Below are 23,706 nucleotides of genomic sequence, written 5' to 3'. Positions count from 1 at the left end.
TAAGAAACCATTTGGCCTTGGCTGGGGTCTATGCTCACTGCAGTCTGACTACAGACAAAAAGGGGATCTGGACTCAAAAAGTGATTCTAGGATCTATCTATCCATTCAGTTGTAGTCGACCCTTGGCGATTGCATGGACCGTCACTCGCAAGCGACTTTTTCTATGAATTGTCTTAGCAATTATTTTTACAGGGTAGGTTGCCAGGTCTTTCCCCAACCCCTACCATGCAAGAGATCCCGCATGGCCAGGGAAGAAACTAGGACAATTTAGACAGGAGCCAATTAACCAGCATGTCTTTGGAGTGTGGGAGGAAACCAGAGCACCTAGAGGAAACCCACGCAGGCACAGGGAGAATATGCAAACTCCATGCAGGCAGCGCCATGGTCAAGAATCAAACTCATGACCCATTTACTGCAAAGCAGATGTGCTATCCACTAAGCCACTGTGCCGCCCTCTAGGATCTATAACATCTAGAAATATTAATTGCACCTCAGCAGTACCCTGGAAATATACCTGTTGTCTTTCCTGCTGAAAAATAGCAGTGTACTTCCTAACCTGTCCTGCAGCCTAATAACTGGTTACTAGTGATGACCACTTGGAGATGGCATAACACCTAGACTACTTTCATTTGATTCATTTCTCTTAAAACATGCCATTTTCTGGTAGTCTTGGCAGTGACATGTTTTTGGCCAGCAAAAAGACTAACCTCACATATTTTTGTTGTTAATGTCAGTAAAAAGGGCCCGATTCCTTGTCATTTGACCAGAGACTGGTGTGCATGCATAAGTGCCAACAGACCAAAACGTAGAGTGCAGACGTATCTTCCTAATAAACGTAGAGCTACAGCCTTAAGGCATTTTGATGGCACCATAAACGTACAGACACAAACCACAGGGAGGTGTCTTCCTAAGCTACAGCCCTTAAGTATTTTGATGGCACCATAAATAGTTGGGTTTATTACTTTCTTACTTTTTTTAGTGGTATGGGGGCAGGGGGTACATTGAGCACAATTGGACCTGTAATGACTGTTATTTCTATCAGTCTCATGTAATGTATCTTAAATCTCTGAGCGTCTCCTAAAGCATGTCTCTAATCTCTGTCTCTTGTACTATGCTCCTAGTCTCTGACCATCTGCTGCAGCATATCTAGAGTCTCCTAGCATATCCATTTCCTGTAGCATGTCTGCAGTCTCTGACAGTATCTTGTGCCATGCTCCTAGTCTTGATCTCCTGTAGCATGTCTTCAGACTCTTGTACCATGATCTCCGTGTCTATTTCCTATAGCATGTCTGCAGACTCCGACAGACATCTGTACCGTACTCCTAGTCTCTATCGCATCTAGTATGTTTGCAGTCTCCTAGTCTATCTATTGTAGCATGCCTGCAGTCTCTTCTACCATTCTCCCAGTCTCTATCTCCTACAGCATGTCTGCAGTCTCTTGTACTGTGCTCCTAGTCTCTATCTACTGTACTATAGCATGTCTGCAGCTTCTGACAGTCTCATGCACCTCTATTTCCTGTAGCATGCCTGCAGTTTCTTGTACCATGCTTCTAAGCTCTATCTCCTGTAACATGTGTGCAGTTTCAGACACTCTCTTGTACTGTGCTCCTAGCCTCTATCTCCTGTAAAATGTCTGCAGTCTCCGACAATCTCTTATACCATGCTTCTAATCTATGAGTATCTCCTGCAGCATGTCTGCAGTCTCTTGTATCATGATCCTAGTCTCTATTGTGGTATGTCTGCAGTTTGTGACAGTCTCTTTTACTATGCTCCTAGTCTCTATTGTGGTGTGTCTGCAGTTTCTGACAGTCTCTTGTACTATGCTCCTAGTCTCTATTGTGGGATGTCTGCAGTTTCTGACAGTCTCTTGTACCATGCTTTTAGTCTCTATTGTGGTATGTCTGCAGCCTTTGACAGTCTCTTGTACCATGCTCCTAGTCTCTATTGTGGTATGTCTGCAGCCTTTGACAGTCTCTTGTACCATGCTCCTAGTCTCTATTGTGGTATGTCTGCAGCCTCTGTCTTTTGTACCATGCTCCTAGTCTATCGATTTGTCTTATGTCTGCAGTTTCTGACAGTCTCTTGTACCATACTCCTAGTCTCTATTGTGGGATGTCTGCAGTTTCTGACAGTCTCTTGTACCATGGTCCTGGTCTCTATTGTGGTATGTCTGCAGCCTCTGACAGTCTCTTGTACCATGCTCCTAGTCTCTATTGTGGGATGTCTGCAGCTTGACAGTCTCTTGTACCATGCTCCTAGTCTATCTATTGTGGGATGTCTGCAGCCTCTGACAGTCACTCGTACAGGGGGAGACTGACCATTTGGAAACTCAAGCATTGCCTGAGGGCCCAGGATCAGTAGGGGGCCCCATGAGATGCCCCTGGTACCTTTTTCATAGGCTTTTTGAGTTTGGGCAAGGACACAGGGGCCCCATGATCCCCTATTGCCCAGGAGCCCCATGACTTGTCAGTCCGCCCCTGCTCTCATACCATGCTCCTAGTCTCTATTGTGGTATGTCTGCAGCCTGACAGTCTCTTGTACCATGCTCCTGGTCTCTATCGTGGGATGTCTGCAGCCTGACCGTCTCTTGTACCATGCTCCTGGTCTCTATCGTGGGATGTCTGCAGCCTGACAGTCTCTTGTACCATGCTCCTGTTCGCTGTTGTAGCATGCGTGCAGTCTCGGTTATTGTGCTCCCGGTCTCTATGGTAGCATGCGTGCAGTCTGTTACCGTGCTCCCAGTCTCTATGGTAGCATGTGTTCAGTCTCTGTTACCGTGCTCCCGGTCTCTATTGTAGCATGTGTGCAGTCTGTTACCGTGCTCCCGGTCTCTATTGTAGCATGTGTGCAGTCTCTGTTACCGTGCTCCCGGTCTCTATTGTAGCATGTGTGCAGTCTCTGTTACCACGCTCTTGGTCTGTATTGTAGCATGTGTGCAGTATCTGTTACCGTGCTCCCGGTCTCTACTGTAGCATGTGTGCAGTCTGTTACCGTGCTCCCGGTCTCTATGGTAGCATGCGTGCAGTCTGTTACCGTGTTCCCAGTCTCTATGGTAGCATGTGTTCAGTCTCTGTTACCGTGCTCCCGGTCTCTATTGTAGCATGTGTGCAGTCTCTGTTACCACGCTCTTGGTCTGTATTGTAGCATGTGTGCAGTATCTGTTACCGTTTTCCCGGTCTCTACTGTAGCATGTGTGCAGTCTGTTACCGTGCTCCCGGTCTCTATGGTAGCATGTGTGCAGTCTCTGTTACCGTGCTCCCGGTCTCTATGGTAGCATGTGTGCAGTCTCTGTTACCGTGCTCCCGGTCTCTATGGTAGCATGTGTGCAGTCTCTGTTACCATACTCCTGGTCTCTATGGTAGCATGTGTGCAGTCTCTGTTACCATACTCCTGGTCTCTATGGTAGCATGTGTGCAGTCTCTGTTACCATACTCCTGGTCTCTATGGTAGCATGTGTGCAGTCTCTGTTACCACGCTCTTGGTCTGTATTGTAGCATGTGTGCAGTCTCTGTTACCGTGCTCCTGGTCTGTATTGTAGCATGTGTGCAGTCTGTTACCACGCTCCCGGTCTCTATGGTAGCATGTGTGCAGTCTCTGTTACCGTGCTCCCGGTCTCTATGGTAGCATGTGTGCAGTCTCTGTTACCGTGCTCCCGGTCTCTATGGTAGCATGTGTGCAGTCTCTGTTACCGTGCTCCCGGTCTCTATTGTAGCATGTGTGCAGTCTCTGTTACCGTGCTCCCGGTCTCTATTGTAGCATGTGTGCAGTCTCTGTTACCACGCTCTTGGTCTGTATTGTAGCATGTGTGCAGTATCTGTTACCGTTTTCCCGGTCTCTACTGTAGCATGTGTGCAGTCTGTTACCGTGCTCCCGGTCTCTATTGTAGCATGTGTGCAGTCTCTGTTACCGTGCTCCCGGTCTCTATTGTAGCATGTGTGCAGTCTCTGTTACCACGCTCTTGGTCTGTCTCTTGTACCATGCTCCTGGTCTCTATCGTGGGATGTCTGCAGCCTGACCGTCTCTTGTACCATGCTCCTGGTCTCTATCGTGGGATGTCTGCAGCCTGACAGTCTCTTGTACCATGCGTGCAGTCTCGGTTATTGTGCTCCCGGTCTCTATGGTAGCATGCGTGCAGTCTGTTACCGTGCTCCCAGTCTCTATGGTAGCATGTGTTCAGTCTCTGTTACCGTGCTCCCGGTCTCTATTGTAGCATGTGTGCAGTCTGTTACCGTGCTCCCGGTCTCTATTGTAGCATGTGTGCAGTCTCTGTTACCGTGCTCCCGGTCTCTATTGTAGCATGTGTGCAGTCTCTGTTACCACGCTCTTGGTCTGTATTGTAGCATGTGTGCAGTATCTGTTACTGTGCTCCCGGTCTCTACTGTAGCATGTGTGCAGTCTGTTACCGTGCTCCCGGTCTCTATGGTAGCATGCGTGCAGTCTGTTACCGTGCTCCCAGTCTCTATGGTAGCATGCGTGCAGTCTCTGTTACCGTGCTCCCGGTCTCTATGGTAGCATGTGTGCAGTCTCTGTTACCATACTCCTGGTCTCTATGGTAGCATGTGTGCAGTCTCTGTTACCATACTCCTGGTCTCTATGGTAGCATGTGTGCAGTCTCTGTTACCATACTCCTGGTCTCTATGGTAGCATGTGTGCAGTCTCTGTTACCATACTCCTGGTCTCTATTGTAGCATGTGTGCAGTCTCTGTTACCACGCTCTTGGTCTGTATTGTAGCATGTGTGCAGTATCTGTTACCGTGCTCCCGGTCTCTACTGTAGCATGTGTGCAGTCTGTTACCGTGCTCCCGGTCTCTATGGTAGCATGCGTGCAGTCTGTTACCGTGCTCCCAGTCTCTATGGTAGCATGTGTTCAGTCTCTGTTACCGTGCTCCCGGTCTCTATTGTAGCATGTGTGCAGTCTGTTACCGTGCTCCCGGTCTCTATTGTAGCATGTGTGCAGTCTCTGTTACCACGCTCTTGGTCTGTATTGTAGCATGTGTGCAGTATCTGTTACCGTTTTCCCGGTCTCTACTGTAGCATGTGTGCAGTCTGTTACCGTGCTCCCGGTCTCTATGGTAGCATGTGTGCAGTCTCTGTTACCGTGCTCCCGGTCTCTATGGTAGCATGTGTGCAGTCTCTGTTACCGTGCTCCCGGTCTCTATGGTAGCATGTGTGCAGTCTCTGTTACCGTGCTCCCGGTCTCTATGGTAGCATGTGTGCAGTCTCTGTTACCGTGCTCCCGGTCTCTATGGTAGCATGTGTGCAGTCTCTGTTACCGTGCTCCCGGTCTCTATGGTAGCATGTGTGCAGTCTCTGTTACCATACTCCTGGTCTCTATGGTAGCATGTGTGCAGTCTCTGTTACCATACTCCTGGTCTCTATGGTAGCATGTGTGCAGTCTCTGTTACCATACTCCTGGTCTCTATGGTAGCATGTGTGCAGTCTCTGTTACCACGCTCTTGGTCTGTATTGTAGCATGTGTGCAGTCTCTGTTACCGTGCTCCTGGTCTGTATTGTAGCATGTGTGCAGTCTGTTACCACGCTCCCGGTCTCTATGGTAGCATGTGTGCAGTCTCTGTTACCGTGCTCCCGGTCTCTATGGTAGCATGTGTGCAGTCTCTGTTACCGTGCTCCCGGTCTCTATGGTAGCATGTGTGCAGTCTCTGTTACCGTGCTCCCGGTCTCTATTGTAGCATGTGTGCAGTCTCTGTTACCGTGCTCCCGGTCTCTATTGTAGCATGTGTGCAGTCTCTGTTACCACGCTCTTGGTCTCTATGGTAGCATGTGTGCTGTCTCTGTTACCGTGCTCCCGGTCTCTATGGTAGCATGTGTGCTGTCTCTGTTACCGTGCTCCCGGTCTCTATGGTAGCATGTGTGCAGTCTCTGTTACCACGCTCCCAGCATGTCTGTAGACTCTCCGTGTAGTATTGAATTAGGAGATTATAATGTGTAGCCCTTGGAGAGGCGAGTGGTCGCACCATAGGCTCCTCTCCCAGCACTGCTCTACATTGTATTGTGATACCTACAGCTGAGCATACTCCACATCCCGCCCCCTCTCCGCTTCCTGCTCTATGCTGTCCCTTCCGCCTTAGATCGGGGGGTGGAGCTGGTGACGTCAATCACCGTGTCCGTCCATCTCTTTGGTCGTATGTTCAATGTGAGGAGGCGTGGCCACCTTGTCTTACGTCTCCCTGGAAGGCAGCACTGCCGGGAAAGGTTGCTGCTATCTCTTTGCCTTAACTGCCATCTAAGATCGGCCCTCTTCCTTGTCATTATCATGGCTGCCGGCACCGAAGAGACTTTCCCCTTCCATGGCCTGCTGCCCAAAAAGGAGACCGGGGCAGCCTCGTTTCTCACTCGGTACCCAAACTACGATGGCCGCGGGGTGCTGATTGCTGTGCTGGACACCGGGGTGGACCCGGGGGCTCCGGGGATGCAGGTATAGACATTGTGGAGGGGGGGTGAGCCGGGGTGGTGGTGCCATGGCCTAGGTGTGATGAGCTGTGTGCTGTGCTGGCTGTACACACCAAAGGAGGAAGTGTCCTCTGTACAGGATATATAAGGGGCTAGTACTTCCACTTTCATAGCCCTCTACTGCTAGTCATCTACCCATCCCTGATGTCACCTACCCCCCTGTCCTACAGATGACAGCTGGGGCATGCCATTACACTCCATGCTCTTCCCTTCCACCCACAAAGACTGGAGACTATCCAATGACTCCAATTGGAAGGACCCCATTGACACCACCCTCTATTGTCTGATCTGCACAGACCCTAATGCCCAGTACATGGTTTGGTTTTTTTTTAATGCTAGTCTCCATATATCAATAATGAAGAGGGCACTAAACTTATGAAAAATTCTTGTACAAAAGAAAGTAAGCTCTAAAGTGATGTAATGTATTTTATTTTCAGATGACTACTGCACTGGTTAAACAAAAATCGTATGATCTGGTATCATACGAGAACACTTTTTTGCACTTGTCCCTTCGGATATTGTCACATGAATTGTTGTGATCGGCTCTCGAAAGCTGTGTACTAAAGATCAAATTATCTGATGATCTATCCTTATACAAACATTTTCATACAATTTTCCTATTGTGTGTACAAGCCTTAAAGCTTTACATGAATCTAAATTCAGTCAGTTCAGTGGGGACAAGCCCAGTTTCCAAACAATGACCATCCTATGACCGCTCCTTTTCAACAGGAGATCTTTTTTTTTGTCCCACAGTGTAGTGAATACAGTCACAAAACTAACACCCAGTGCAAAAAAAAAAGTGAGTACACAAAAGTGAAGCACACGAAAAAGTGCACAGGGTGTACGTTGGGCCCTAGCTCTGATCCCCTGGGGCTAAGGCTCCTGATCAGGGGTGGACTGACAACTTATGGGGCCCCCGGGAAATAAGGGATCATGGGGCCCCTGTGTCCTTGCCCAAACTCAAAAAAGCCTATGAAAATGGTACCAGGGGCATCTCATGGGCCCCCTACTGACCCCAGGCCCTCGGGCAGTGCCCGGGTTTCCAAATGGTCAGTCCGCTCCTGCTCCTGATAGGGACCAAGGTACTCACTGGTCCACCTGGCTAAAACCCTAGTGATCAACAGCCCACCATCAGAAATGTTGGAAAATTTGGGTTTGATCAGCACGTGCAGCAAATCAGCTACAGCGCTGATCAGTGTATGGTGACTTCTTATTGTCAGAATCCCCTCTTCAACACCATTTCTGACACTTCCGTTGTGATAACATTGGCAGTGACAGGCCCTCTTTATAGGGAGATCTAGGGTCTTTTAGGCCCCAGATGTCTTCTTTTCCCTTAAAGCGGAACTTCACTCTCTCAATCAACATGGACTACAGGTGTACCTCGGTTTACGAACGCTTCCCTTAACGTAATTTTCGGTTAACGAATGAAAATCCATTGAAAATAATGCCTCGGTTTACCAATTCTTTTCGCAATACGAAGTGTATGATGGTGCCGATTTTTAAATGCAATTGCCGGCTTTTTTTTTTCTTCACTATAGCTCACAGAATTAACTGTCATTTTCCCTGGAGTTAAAGGGAACTGTTTCTTTTAAGAAATTAAAAGGAAGCATTGTTTCTTTAAACTGGGGGAAATAAACTAAAAGGAAACTTTCTTTCTTTTAGCTGGAGGGAAAGTGACAGCTGAATCTCTGAGCTATAGTGAAGAAAAAAAAAGCAGTAATTACATTTAAAAACCGGCACCATAATAAATAAAACAACGTTATGGGGTCCCCTCTCCATTCATACCAAGTCCTTCAGGTGTGGTATGGGTTTTGAGGGGAACCCCCACGCCAAAATTAAAAAAAAAAGGCGTGGGGTTCCCCCCGAGATCCATACCAGATCTTTATCCGAGCATGCAGCCCGGCAGGTCAGGAAAGGAAGGGGGCAAGCGAGCTCCCCCCCAAACCATACCAGGCCACACTCCCTCAACATGGGGGGGTGCTTTGGGGCAGGGGGGGCTACCCCCCAAAGCACCTTGTCCCCATGTTGATGGGACAAGGGCCTCTTCCCCACAACCCTGGCTGGTGGTTGTGGGGGTCTGCAGGCAGGGGGGCTTATCGGAATCTGGAAGCCCCCTTTAACAAGGGGGCCCCCAGATCCCAGCCCCCTCCCCATGTGAATGAGTATGGGGTACATAGTCCTGCTACTCATTCACAAAAAACAAAAAGTGTGTGAAAAAAGACAAGACACGGTCTTTGACAAGTCCTTTATTTAAAGAAAGAAACTAAAAGAATGTCCCCGTAGTAGATCCAACATCAATCACGATGTCTGCTGCCGACCCGGAAACAGAATTTTTAAAAAAAAAAGGCTCCGCTCCCGACACTGGCTCCCTGCCGTCTGCCTGCTCCGCTGGCTTGACAGTTCTTAAATATGTAAGGGACGGGGCCACCCAGTGACATCATGCTTGTGGCCCCACCACCTTGTAGTGTCATCAACTGGGGCATGCTGGGTCAATGTCACAAGGAGGTGGGGCCACCCACACGCATGATGCCACTGGGTGGCTCTGCCCATTAAATATTTAAGAACTATCAAGCCAGCTCTGAGGCAGACGGGCGTTCTGTGTGTCTGGTTTTCATCTGTCCGTTATGGATGAAAAACAGACATCCATGTATTTGTATGGACTAGCGGATGTAAACGGATGATCATCCAGTCATGTCCGCATCCGTTAACATCCAGTTTTTTGAACGGAAGAAAACCCTATTTTTCGTCTGCAAAAAAGCCCAAAACGGACGAAAAATGGATGTCAACGGATTGTATGCAGGTCAGTAAAGGAGGTGGGGAACGAGCAAGCACCCCTCCTCCTGAACCATACAAAGCCACATGCCCTCAACATGGGGGTGTGCTTTGGGGTGGGGGGCCTCTTCCCCCACAACCCTAGGCTGTGGTTGTGGGGGTCTGTGGGCAGGGGGCTTATTGGAATCTGAAAGCCCCCTTTAGCAAGGGGGCCCCCAGATCCCTGCAAAATGTGTATGGGGCACACAGTACCGCTACCTATTCACAAAAAAGTAGTGTGAAAAAAGACAGGAGACAGTCTTTGACAAGTCCTTTATTAAAAGAAGGAAAATAAAGGAATGTCCCCCGAAGAGGATCCAACATCAATCGCGATGCCCGCCGCCCCAAAAAAAAAAGAAAAAGGCTCTGCTCCTGACGCTGGTGGTGACATCACTCTTGTGACCCCGTGGCATGCTGGGTAAATGTTGTGACACGGGGGCACATATATGATGACCCCGCTCCTTACATATTTAAGAACTGTCAAGGCAGCAGAGCAGTCAGAGTCAGCGTTGGGAGCGGAGCCATTTTTTTTTTTTTTTTTATTTCGGGTGGTGGCGGGCATCATTGTTCGGGGGACATTTTTTTTTTCTTATTTTAATAAAGGACTTGTCAAAGACTGTCTCCTGTCTTTTTTTTTTTACACCACAGTTTTTGTTTTTTTTGTGAATGGGTAGCGGTACCATGTACCCCATACTCATTCACATGGGGGAGGGCGGGATCTGGGGGCCCCCTTGCTAAAGGGGGCTTCCAGAGTCCGATAAGCCCCTGTCCGCAGACCCCCACAACCACAGCCTAGGGTTGTGGGAAAGAGGCCCTTGTCTCCATCAAGATGGGGACAAGGTGCTTTAGGGGGGAGCTCTGTGCTCCAAAGCACCCCCCCATGTTGAGGGCATGTAGCCTGGTATGGTTCAGGAGGGGGGGAGGCACTCCATCTTCCACCCCCCTTCCCTTTTCCTGACCTGCTGGGCTGCATGCTTGGATAAGGGTCTGGTATGGATTTTGGGGGGGACCCCACGCCAATTTTTTTTACATTTTGGCGTGGGGGTTACCCTCAAAATCCAAACCAAATCTGAAGGGCTTGGTGTGGAGGTAGGGGACCCCATGCCATTTTTTAAAATTATTTTTTAATTGCTGGCAAATTGTTTTTTTTTTTTTTTTTGTTTACATACAGCTGTCAGTGGGGAACCCCGCTGACAGCTGATGACTTATAGGTTGTTAGGGACTTGTGAAACAGTGAAGTGGCGAGCAAGTGACCAGATATGATTATTGCACCACATCTCTTAAAATTGCAAATAATCAATAGAGAAGATGGGATTTTCAGGGTGCATAGACATGAATACCACACATTAAAAGTTATATAATTTTTATTTCATATTTTGGTAAAACAAGAAAGGAAAAGATATAAAAACTATTTCAATTCTAAGAATACCAACTGAGATTCATACTTGGTTAGGTAAATGTAGTATACTCCCTACATGTTTCGCCCTCACTAGCTTCTTCAGGGAAGATTTTTGAGGAAATTTCTATGCCAAGGCAGTCCTGGATGTGAAAGCTCAGAGCTAGAAGAAAATGACCTAAAAAATCTTAATTGGTCTACACGTCCAAAACAGTTGTAGAGGATATAATGGGCATCAGATATCATCTGTTAAATGCTTTAGGATATATAGGTATAACCTAACAAAGATCTATTTGACCTATACGTTCACAACCATAAGAAAGGAAGCAATGGACATCAAACATCCATCTGTCAAATATTGCAATTCAAGTAGCAAGGAAAATGTAGGGAAAAAGGATTTTAATTGAGGATCAATTTTCAATTCCACCACCAGATATCAGTAAAGGACAAAAGTCCAGACGATATTAGCTCCGTTCAGATCCAATACAGCCTCCAAGATACTCAGTGTGCACTGGTGATTAGCAGAAAGGGTTGTTAGGGACTTGGCGGCCACCCATTCCTATACAGTACATACAAAGTGCCTGGACCACTACTTAATTTCCGCATGCTTTTAATTATTTATTTCCTATTGTGAATTGATTTCAGATGTCTTGCAAATCACACCTGAAATCGGCATGTCATCCGACTTTGAAATCGTGCCACATCAAAGTCGCATGATTTCAAAGTCGGATATAAACTGATTAAAAACGTGACTGAACTGATGAAAAAAAAAAAGCAACGCCCATGTGAGAGGACACTTGGGCTTTGTTCTAACCTACAGGTGAGCTTGTAAAGCAAGCCATTGATGCTGGATTTCCTCATCAGCACAGTCAATGTTGATGGGGAATCCTTCCCGCTGTGCTATTGTGGTTTGCCCTCGACTATAGCCTCCGGCAGTAATCGCATGCCTAAAATCCAACAGGCTGGTTCTACTGAAGTTCATCAATGGACCGACTTCAATATAACCAGCCTGATCGTAGATGGATCGAATCTTTGCTGGTTCAATTGAATAAAAGGTGCCCTTGTAGATAATAACAAACTGTGCAGCTTTGACTAAGGCCTAGTTCATACTGGCATTGGAAGCGGGCATTTGAGGGGCGTTTTTAACACTCCTCAAATGCCTATGCAAATACTACTATGGACAGCACACAGCGCTGTTCACATTCTCAAAACATGAGGTTGTTGACGTTGCTTCAAAATTGAAGCCTCTTGTTCAGTCTGGAGGAGTTTGAAGCCTTTCAACACCTCCCATTCAAGTCTATGGTGATGCTCCGCAAACATGCTGGCAGGCGTTTGTAGTTTGGTGTGGCGCGTTAATAACATTACAGTTTATTATAGGTGTTTGTGGTGCGGTTTTAACGCTTGTACAGTTCCTCAAAACTGTGCATAGGGCATTTTTGGAGCGTGGCTCCTGGAGCGCGCGGCTATTGGCGGTGCACTGTGTCTCGCGGATCACCGTTCCACGGAAAGAGCCGAAGATGTTGGCTCGGTCATGTGATCAGCTGGAAATCCGGTTATCGGTAATGCCGGTTATCGGCATTTATCTCCTCTCGAGCTGTCAGCATGAGAGCCGGTAATCGGCATTCCGCGGAGGGGACATGTACACTGATCATCAGGGCACTGATGATCAGTGTGCCCAGATGATCAGTGTAGCCCCAGCAGTGCCACCTGTCAGTGCTCATCAGTGACACATATCCGTGCCTACCAGTGCGCATCAATGCCACATATCAGTGCCCATCTGAGCTGCCTTTCAGTGCCACCTATCAGTGCCATATATCAGTGCTGCCTTTCAGTGCCCATCAGTGATGCCTGTCAATGCCCATCAGTGCCTCTTCCTCAGTGCCCATCAGTGCCACCTATCAGTGTCCATCAGTGCAGCCTATCAGTGCCCATCACTGCAGCCTCATTAGTGCACATCAGTGAAGGAGAAAAATAAATTATTTACAAAATTTTATAACAAAAACTAAGAAAAAACATTTTTCTTCTAAATTTTCAGTGGTTTTTGGTTTGTTTAAGAAAAAATAACCCAGAGATGATTAAATACCACCAAAATAAAGCTCTATCTGTCTCAAAAAATTGATAAAAATGTCATATGGGTACAGTGTTGCATGACCGCGCAATTGTCATTCAAAGTGTGACAGCGCTGAAAGCTGGAAATTGGCCTGGGCAGGAAGGGGGTATAAGTGCCCTGTAGGCTAGTGGTTAACGTCTGTAACGTCCATGCTAATGCTATAGGAGCGTTTGTTAAGAGTTAGAAATTTAGTCAAGTGTGAACAAGCCTTAAAGTTGTGCTGTTGCTATAGCTGTAGGTCATTTACTTACCTTATAAAGCCTGATTGGAAAACCCCCAGGACATTGCTAAGGGGGGCCTAGCTACTGTTTACTTTCACCATCACAGGGGTGAGCTGTCAAACACTGAGGCCAGAGCTAATGCATCAGGACAGAGAGTGCATATGAGGAGGTTTAAATCAGAGAAAGAGCTGGGTCCTGTAATGGTACAGTAACAGCTAGGCCTCTCTTAGCAACATCCTGAGGGTTTTCCAGTCAGACATCAGGAGGTATGTAAATGGCCTACACCAGTGGTCGGCAAGCCGCGGCTCGCGAGCCACATGCGGCTCTTTACACACTCTAATGCGGCTCTTCTGTGTGCCGGGTGCCCGCTCCCCTCCCTCCTCTCGGGCGGCCGCCCCAAAAGTCAGGACTCTGCAGCTAGCCCAGCAATGGGCAAACTACGGCCCGCGGGTCGTATACGGCCCGGCGGACCTTTTAATCCGGCCTGCGGAGCGTGGCAAACATTGGCTGTCAGGATGTAGGCGGGGCAGCGTGACGAACTCCTCCTCTCACAGTCCGCCCTGAAGACCGGAACGGCGCGGGAACACGGCGAGAGGAACGAGCGGAGCAAAGGTAAGTGAATTGACACAATATGGGGAATGAATTACTATAGGGGGGATGAATTACTATATGGGGGATGAATTACTATATGGGGGATGAATTACTATATGGGGGATGCATTACTATATGGGGGATGCATTACTATATGGGGGATGAATTACTATATGGGGGATGCATTACTATATGGGGGATGAATTACTATATGGGGGATGTATTTTCAGTTTTAAAAATGTGGCTCTCAAAATAAATTTCAATCGTGGTTTTGGCGAGATTTGGCTCAGTTGAAAAAAAAGGTTGCCCACCACTGGCCTACACCTATGGCAAGCACAGCTTGCTTTTATCTACAGAAGCTCCTTATTTGCATATGAAGTGTTTTGGGAAAGGGGAATTGATCCTTTAGGATGCAGTGCACTATGTTACAATGTGCTGGGGTGCACAGAGTTGAATAGAATGTCATTTATTGATCTTTCAATAACTTTAGAAAAACATAAGGTAAACTGTGCAATGCGGTGTAACAATGTAACAAGCTGCCCCTACATATCACATACCAGGGGGCATGCATTATACAGTGCTCAGTGCAGCAATGTGGAAATGTTTGAAAAAACTACTTGTCCAGGGACTAAATCAGTGCCCCAATCTACTTGTCCCTCATGACAATCTACTTGTCCTGATTAAAAAAAAAAAAAAAAAAAATAGATTTTAACCAAAACTGTATTTAAATCGGAGGTGATTTTAGGAATGTCTGGGGCTTTTAACCACTTCCTGCCCATGCCAATTTTCAGCTTTCAGTGCTATCACACTTTGACAATTGCGCGGTCATGCAACACTGTACCCATATGAATTTTTTAGCATTTTTTTGAGACAGATGAAGCTTTATTTTGGTGGTATTTATTCACCACTGGGATTTTAATTTTTTTGCTATATAAATGAAAAAGTCCAAAAATTTTGAAAAAAAGTGTTTTTCTTATAAATGAATAATATTTCATCATAAATTGTGGCCAAAATGTATTCAGTTATCTTTTTAGTAAAAAAATAAATAACCCAAATTAGTTTATAACCAAAAATTTATAATTTTTAAAAACATTTTTTTACATTTTTATTTTACTTTTGTATATTATTTGTTTTGTTTTACATACTGTTACCCTAGCAGTACAGTGTCACCATGGTGACACTGTACTACTTGTGGGGGTTGATGAATTTGTTTTTGTTTTTTTACACTGATTGCTTTTACACCCATAAAGGCTGTGATTGGTCACAGCTTGTCACATGGTACAAGGTTGTGAATAGCCTTGTACCATATGACCTTTGTGATCATTCACAGATTTCACACGTAGTAAGCAATGATGTCAGAAGTGACATCTTGCTTACTACTCTGCATGTGATCACTGATTGGCCAATCAGTGATCACATGATCGGGACCTCGCACAGAGGTCCCGAACGACGATCGGTGTTCCACTGTGTCAAAAGGACACAGCGGGCACCGGATCGCGGTGCTGCGCGCTCCCAGGGAGCGCGCACAAGCAGGGGGTGTGGAGGCCATTTATAAACAGCCACCTGCCCCTGCACTGCCACCATCCGGCCATTTTATATACAACGGCCGGACAGGAGGTGGTTAAAAACAAAAGGGGCTTTATGGCATCTTAAACGTGTAATAATTTTTACATTGCGCTGTTTATCTCCTCCTCCCCTTCCTGCCTCTCTCCAGCATTGCACCCGGGGGCTAGCAGGGAAGAGAGAGACCTTGCAGTGTAAGGAGCACCGATTGGCTGCTCCTCAGGAAGGGGAGTGTCTGACTTATCCTTTATCCCTTTCGCTGACAGAGACGTTTTTGCATTTTTTTTAGGCCTGAAGATTACATAAAACCCCCAAACATGTTATATTTTCTGAAAGCAGAGACCCTAGAGAATAAAATAATGGTAGTTCCAATTTTTTATGTTGCATGATATTACCGCAAAACGTCTGTAAAAAAATACAAATAAGTTAATTTTAGGGCACAAAAAAAGTAATAAAATACCCTATTTTTTTGTAAAATATAAAAAATGAGGTTGCACCGAGTAAATAGATATCCAACATGTCAAACCTTAAATTTGTACACACTCGTGAAATGGCGACGAACTTCAGTACCCTATATTTTCTATAGTCAACATTTTTAAAGCCCCTTATAGGTCATCAGTATAGTGTATGGAGGAGGTCTCAAGCTAGAATTATCGCTCTCATCCTAGCGTGCGCGGTGATATGTAACGTGTATTGCAGTCGACATTTTCATACGTACGTGCCCCAGTGTATGATTTTACGTTTGTATACAGGGATGTGCAATTCCTATCGGGTATTTTTTTCTGCCCTCAGTCCTGTTGCGGGCAAACAACAGGGCTCATTTGTCAGGTGGAAGTATTTGGGCCTGATTGCTTCCACACAGCCCACAGTGTCAGCCTCACCCCCTGCCCACTATATGTTCCAGGCTCCACTTGCCCATCTGCGGGCCCGGGACTGGCTCAGTGTGCGCCGGTGGAATGTGGTATAGGGGAGGGACACATCCACTCCTCTCCCCTTTTTCTAAGGTTTGACATGCTGGATATCTGTTTACTCCCTCATCTTTTATTTTTTTACATAAAAATTAGATAGTTTATTGCTTTTTGTGGTCTAAAATTAACTTAAGTGTATTTTTTACTGAAATTTTGCATTTCCTAGACCTTTGTGATATCATGTGACATAAAAAATTGGAACTACTGCTATTTTACTCTCTAGGATCTCTGATTTTAGAAAATATATAATGTTTGGAGGTTTTGTGTAATCTTTAGGCCTTAAATTATTTTTTAAACGTGTGCAAATACCTCAAAAATGGCTCTGGCAGCAAAATGGATAAAGGATAAGCCCAACACTCCCCTTTCCTGAGGAGCAGCCAATCAGTGCTCATTACACTGCATGGTCTCTCCCCTCCCTACTAGTCCCCGGGTGCTGTTCTGAAGAGAGGAAGGGAGGGGAGGAGGAGATAAACAGCGCAATGTTAAAAATATTAAACATTTAAGTCGCCATAAAGCCCTTTTTGTTTTTAAAAGTTCCAGACATTACTTAACCCCTTCCCGCCGATGCCTCCCGGCCCTTTAAGAGATTCAGACGCCGGGAGGCGGGGCGGTTGGGGCGTGGCTTAGGAATCATGTGACCGCCGTGATGATGCGTCACGGCAGTCACATGATCGGGAAAGGTCCCGTTCGAAAGAGCGGACCGGGACCTTTCCGTGAGTACCACACATGTGTGCTGGGAGCGCGCAGGGCGCGCGCTCTCAGCACATATGTATTTAGTTACATGGACACAAATGTGCGGCCGCTCGGCGTCTAGGCCCAGACGCCGGGAGGCCGCACATTTGTGTGCGGCCGGCGCAAAGGGGTTAAAGCAGATTTAAATACAGTTTTGGGTAAAAACATTTTTTTTTTTTATCAGGACAAGTAGATTGCTATGAGGGCAAGTAGATTGGGACACCGATTTAGTTCGTGGACAAGTAGTTTTTTAAAAAATTTCCACACCCGTGGTATATGTGGAGGCAGGGGACTTCAATTTTTTTTGGATGGGGGGGAGACGTTTTTTGCTTGGGTGTAACTTTTATTTTTTACAATAAAAATTTTGGTGACAGTTTGTTTTATTGAGACATCCAAGGTCTAAAAGACCCTGCACATCTCCCCTCTGCTCCATTGAATGTCATGCAGTGCACATTGCACCGCATTACATCCTTTCCTGGCCTCCATGACTGGGAATCTCTCAACGGGGACCCGGAAGTGACAACATAACGTCACTTCTTCCAGGTCAGGGCAAGAAGGGGAGGGGAGCGAACGTGTGCATTCTCCTCCCTCCCCTCTAGCTGACAGCGGTAAAACGATCTAGGACCCTGAAATAGGCAAGCGGAGCCCGGGAGACATAGCTGGGGAGAGAGACTGGCACTGTGTGGCAGCAACCAGCGGCAGCGCTGCTGCCCGAATGCTTCCACCTGACGGGTGAGCCCTGCTGCCCGAATGCTTCCACCTGACGGGTGAGCCCTGCTGCCCGAATGCTTCCACCTGACGGGTGAGCCCTGCTGCCCGAATGCTTCCACCTGACGGGTGAGCCCTGCTGCCCGAATGCTTCCACCTGACGGGTGAGCCCTGCTGCCCGAATGCTTCCACCTGACGGGTGAGCCCTGCTGCCCGAATGCTTCCACCTGACGGGTGAGCCCTGCTGCCCGAATGCTTCCACCTGACGGGTGAGCCCTGCTGCCCGAATGCTTCCACCTGACGGGTGAGCCCTGCTGCTTGCCCGCAGCAGGGCTAAAGATTGAAAAAAAACGACTTGCCCGGCACTACATGTCCCTGGCATTGGGCGATATACTGTAAATTCAATATCCATGTCAGTGGCAACAGGTAGTAACAAGCCTTAGTCAATAGCTGTTAACACTGTTTATTCCAAGTTGTAAATTAAAGCAGAACAATAGTCGCCTTCGCTCCTTAGATGCGGCGTTCCCAAGCTCGCTGCCTGGTCTCTGACCTCCTGTGGGCTGCCAGCTTTGGGGTCTCGATCGCTGGCTATTGTCATTGGGGTGTAACATGTTCAGCAAGTACTAATATCCATTGTGGCTGATGATTTCTAGTTCTCAGTGAACTACCATGGCACTGATGAGCGCTTGGGTAATCCTTTGATGTTTCTGTCATTCAGTAACTGCTTGCCCGTCTCAGAGGTACAAGCAGACAGCTACACTGACAGTCTGCAGGAGTCTGACACTGCACCCACGATCTGCTGATCCCTGCTGCAATGCTTTACAGCAGTGGTCACTAAATGGTGAACCGCAGTCTGCGAACAGCCTCAGCAGCGCTGCTGCCTGGACTGCCAGCCCGCAATGACAGATCTGCTGCTGAGCAGGGCGGTCATCACGGCAACATGACATCGTGTGTGCCGCAGCCCCTATAGCTGACTGTCGCTCCTGCTCCCTGCCTGTACACAAGCGTCCAGCAATAATCCCGGCACAGCTCCTATCTGCCCTCAAGGTAGGGTGTAGACTTACAGGGGCACTCTGATGGGCAGATTGAATGTTAAGGGGCACTCTGATGGGCACAACATAACATGTGCTCATCAGAGTGCCCCTTAACATAACGTGCCCATTAGAGTGCCCCTTATTTTATGTTAAGGGGCACTCTGATGGGCACAACATAGAACATAACACCTGCTGCTCTGTGTGTCCATTCACACATGGACCTGTGGCTCGGCACCGCCCATTCTCTTTTCTCATTGGCTTACTGGCTGTGATTGACAGCAGTGGGAGCCAATGGCTCCCGCTTTTGTCACAGCCAATGAGAAGAGGGAGTTCCAGGATAGCCAAGACTCCAGTGCCCATCACTGGATCGATAGGGGGCTTAGGTGAGTATTGGAGGAGGCTGCACACAGGTTTTTTACCTTCATGCATTCTATGCATGAAGGTAAAAAACCACGAGCCTTTAGAAGCACTTTAAGGTCTTCATGTTATATAGTTTGAATACCATGGTATTACTTATCGAAAGAACACATTCCACACTCCTTTTTTTTTTTTTTTTTTTTTTTTTTCCCCCAGTTTTTCCAGAAAAAATAAACAGCTTTGGAAAATAGGGAAAAAAAAAAATTTGTTTCCAATTTTTTTCCTTACACCCCCCCCCCCCCCCCCCCTCCCTTGGCCATACCATTTGTAGCTGGGAGTGCATGTCTAACGTATGGTTTTTCCTGAAATCTAATCACTCAACTAGAAATTTTTATGGCTGTTTGGGCGATAGGCCTACAGTTATGGCATGGGGGGAAAAAACTCCCTTTTTTCATAGCTAAGCAGTGTGTTGTTTTTTTTTTTTGTTTTTGTTTTTTTTTTTTAGTGGGGAAGATTGAATGCATGATACCTTTTTGTTGGAAAGGTGAGCTAATCCTTTAAATTGTAGCTGGACCTTGGTCATTATGAACCTGTATAGAATATTCTAAGGCATTCTGTTATCTGTCAGAGCTAATTTCCAGTTTTTTACAAGAATAAAGTTTCAACACAAACCAGCAACAGCTATGGTGATCTAGTGGCAGTAAATTCCTTTCTAAAGTCGCTAATACTATTTTTTTTTTTTCCCTCTCAGCAAACAACAGACGGGAAACCCAAGATTATTGATATCATTGATACAACTGGAAGTGGTGACGTATGCACGAGTACTGTGGTTGAACCAAAAGATGGTGTTTTAGCTGGCCTTTCCGGAAGGACATTAAAGGTAAAGCTCCATGCTACTTATCTTAGATGGTGTACAAGTGCCTATATTTGCTTGGTAGGTTATTACATAATCTAGAGCAGGCAAAACTAAATGGCGGACCTAGCCAATGTTCATCTGGACCCAGTCACACCATTTAGGAGCCACTTCTTTTCCCTCCATCCTCCACTGCTGTTATAACAGCATAGTGGACAGCAGGAGACAGAACATTTCTGGAGCAAGTGTGGAATAACAGCACAGTATTGTGCAGTGCTGTGGGATGATGTAAAGGGGGGGGCATTGCTGTGGAGGGGAAGGGGTGGAGGACAGTACTGTGGAGTAGGGATGTGAAGTGGGGTTGATGTGAGGAGGACAGAGTATACCACTGGGTTGAGGGGGTGTGTGTGTGTGTGTGAATTATGTGAAGAGAACACTACTGTTTATCTACAGCAACAAAAAAAAAATGCATCGTCCTGCAGCCAGCAAACAAATTACATTGTCTGACTTAAATACAGGTTTTAAATGCACAATATTTTCAAATAAATGTAGAAGCCACACTGCCTTGTTAAGATCCCTCCATAAAGTGCGTATCTGACTGGTCTGAATCTCCATTTTGGAGCATAATTAGCAATGGATAAATTAACGGCAGGTATGTCTTGATGAATCCCCGCTCAATGGTAGCCAAATGTATCCAATGTGTCCCCTAACCAATTCCAACAAACTAAACAAAAATGGCAACCACTCCAACTTATAACTAGCTCTTTTAGTACCAGTTCACACCTGAATCACACAGGAACACTTGCCAGGTTTCTGTGCAATTCTGCAGCCAAACTTTCTACTTTACAAAGAATTTATTGGGTTTTTAAAAGGTATGAGAGAGCATAAAAAACATTGCACAGAACAAAGCATAGTATAACAGAAGCAAGTACAGGGTAACAATCCATCTAGATCCAAAAACATTACATCATAAGACTATACTGGGGGAAAAGAGATTGATAAGCAAACAGATCCAAGGAAGACCCAATACTGAAGATCATCCAGTAGGAAAATATACCCAAAAATTCTTGCCATGACACAAATAAAAGACAAGAAGGGTGCCAACGTCCAGGGGAGGAGTTTAGTAGCAGGCAAAAAGGAAAGAAAGAGGAGAAACCGCTGCCTATTGTCTATCACAGCTCATGAGGGGAAGAATAGAAGGAAAATGGAAGAAGAGGAAAGACTTACCTATGGAAGGGGGTGGGGGGGTTAGAAATACATGCCTGCATGAGATCCATTTCACTGCCCTACTCTGAGCAAACTGTGCAGGTAGTCATATAGAAAGCAAGGAACGGTCCAGGCCTAAGTGACTGGTGGAAGACTATCCACGAGTCCCAGATCTTCAGGAGCTTGACGTGGGTATATTTAAGGGTAGATGTGAGTTTCTTGTGAACCATGGTTCCCATAGGATGCTGTTTGACCTCAGCAAAGTTAAGAAATGCCTGGTGCCCTGCCCTAGCCACTGTTTTCCAAGCTACCAGGAAGACAGCCTAATTTTTTGAATGGGCTGTAGATCGATCCAGTGCATTCACTACTTTTTAAAAACACCTTGCACCAAATTGCATGGTACTGAGTTACCATGTGATTTGGTGCTCACATAGGCACTACATTTGAAATCGCATTTGAGGTGCCATTAACATTTCATTTGCACCCTCAGCAGATCGTAAAAACAATGCATTCCAGCGCTGTGCAGTGCTTGCATTTCCTGTATCGTGTTCTGGTGGAAACAGGTCCCTAGAGCAAGGTGCACATGGAAGGACTTGGCACAGCACAAAAAAGACAAATAGGGAATTTACTAAGACTGGAGCAAACAGAATCTGCATCAGCTGTCCATGGCAACCAATCCGTTTTTAGCTTTTATTTCAAAGCTTAATTGAGCAAGCTGAAGCTAGTAGCTGATTGGTTACTATGTACAGCTGCTCGGGGTTCCTCCCCAGTGTGTGTCTCAGCACACCTACCAGCTTGCCAGCAAAAAAAAAGTTACACCATCAAACGGTCTGTGTTAACAGCAGAGATTTACATAATGTATCCAGTTCAAGGTTTACCTCTTTATTTTTAACACAGTGGGATGTGGTATTCACTCATTGAGTTCAGATCCGCAAAGCATTTCCTAATCATATATATTGTAGGCCTTAACATCTTAAATTCAGCAAGTTGCTTTTACAGCTCATTCACTACATGTCTTATAGGCAGGGTCAGACATTATTGATGTTTATCCTTGCTGCAGCTGTCAGTAAACATTGATTGTGTTGCATTCAGGGAACATATTCGGTGTAGTATGTGCAGAACTGAAACTCTTTCAGCAAATGCAATGCAGCTAAAGCATAGTTTGCTGTGAGCAGCATAGACATCCTTGATGTCTTATCCTGACTCAGAGCTTCCTGGGTTTACTTTGAGAAATGCTGCATCTATTGTAGAACAGCGTTAATAATCCTATTTATAGCTGGTATTCTTCTGACATTAAATAAGCAGACTGTTTGAATTGTTATTTTTTTTGCCCTCTAGGTAATCCATGAGCCATAATTTATACTATGGTGCCCCTGTATAATGTTCTTTGTAGATAATTTGTAGCATTATATTTGGTTGTTTTCGTAGAAGATTGCTAGCCATGTGTTTCCCTCTTGTAGATTCCCACAAGCTGGAAAAATCCTTCAGGCAGATATCATATTGGTGTAAAAAATGGATTTGACTTTTATCCAAAGGCCCTCAAAGAGCGACTGCAGGTAATGTGAAAAATAGTAATTTCAAAACACTTCTATCGTAAAAACAAAACAGTGGCCTTAAATTTATACATTAACATCTTCATAACCAGGGATATTTTCTGTTTGTGACTGGAGTAACAACAGTCGACATGCGTTGACTTGTACTTTGACATGTTTCCATTTATTTCAGGCAACAATGCAACAAAACACAAAGGTGGTAAATAGTCCGAAGGTAAAAAGAGTTTTTTTAGGAAAACACTATAATTTCACAACAGTGCCATGTTAGGTGGTCACTGTCCAAATTAACAGCAGACACTAACTTGGAACTGGTGCAGGTGGCGTCCAGCACCTTTTTACTTTCATCAAGGTGCTACTCTTAACACAGCACTAGTCTATTGTAGTAGCTGGTATAGATTGTTATGGGCTTGTGTTTTTGTGACCCTGTTGTTCAGCGTGGCCATTCACAACAACACAAGCGACTAACATTTTACAATTTTGCTCTCTCTCCTCTGATCTGAAATAGCAGGCTGCTGTCTGGTGGGTAGGCGTTTTTGGTTTGTGCTCACACGCAATCATAGGAGACACAGGGCTTTACTATGAGATGGCAGACCTGCAGATTTTCCCCTCTCGTCTGGCAGCTTTCACAGAAGGAGGGACTGTCAGCGGTAGCTCCATCTCCTTCCAGTGTGGTCAGATAGCCGCTATCCAGCAACACTGCTGAGCAACCTCTGCACATTGTGATTGTCACTGGTTTCCCTGGGAGATTTAAAAAGCTTTTTTATCTTTTGGCCAGACTTTTTCTTTAACTAGTTGCTCTTGGGCATACCATGTATGTCCAAAAGAGTGAAGGGTTAAGCACAAGCTGCAGCAGCAGTTAAGAGCTTGTGCCAAGCTTCAAAGTGGAAGTGATCTGGCAGCTGTATAGCCACTGATCATTTTCACAGGGTGGATGGTGCAATTCCTCCACCCACGTTGTTCACCAACGTTGGCCCTTATCGAGAGACCATGATCACAAACATTGGAGGACTTCAAAACAGAGGGCCATGGAAGATAGAGGAACATCCATTCTATGATCTCCTCTGCCTGGAATGAAGTCGGAGGCAACAATGCTTTCTTCACTTTGGTTTTAGAGCCGTCATTCTCTAACTGA

General features: G+C 46.1%; 1 protein-coding gene across 3 annotated transcripts in view; it reads left to right on the top strand.

Moving 5' to 3' along the window:
• Positions 1–6,141: 6,141 nt before the first annotated feature.
• The window catches only part of TPP2 (tripeptidyl peptidase 2), an 87,570-nt gene continuing 70,005 nt past the window's right edge, over positions 6,142–23,706 (top strand). For 2 of the 3 annotated variants that reach the window (XM_089684534.1, XM_089684533.1), the window contains exons 1-3: positions 6,144–6,436; positions 19,714–19,842; positions 22,482–22,577. In XM_089684534.1, coding sequence (XP_089540660.1) covers positions 6,146–6,436; positions 19,714–19,842; positions 22,482–22,577 — 516 coding nt within the window. In that variant the 5' untranslated portion in view covers positions 6,144–6,145. Of the gene's footprint in view, positions 6,437–19,713; positions 19,843–22,481; positions 22,578–23,706 lie in introns of all 3 variants that reach the window. The other variant, XM_089684536.1, reaches the window with a different exon arrangement.

Source organism: Staurois parvus, unplaced genomic scaffold (genome assembly GCF_062004578.1).
Source record: "Staurois parvus isolate SC_StPar_1 unplaced genomic scaffold, SC_StPar_1.0 ptg000349l, whole genome shotgun sequence".
Lineage (NCBI taxonomy): Eukaryota > Metazoa > Chordata > Amphibia > Anura > Ranidae > Staurois > Staurois parvus.
Note: the sequence above shows the minus strand (reverse complement) of the source record. Positions and strands in the feature narration are given on the sequence as shown.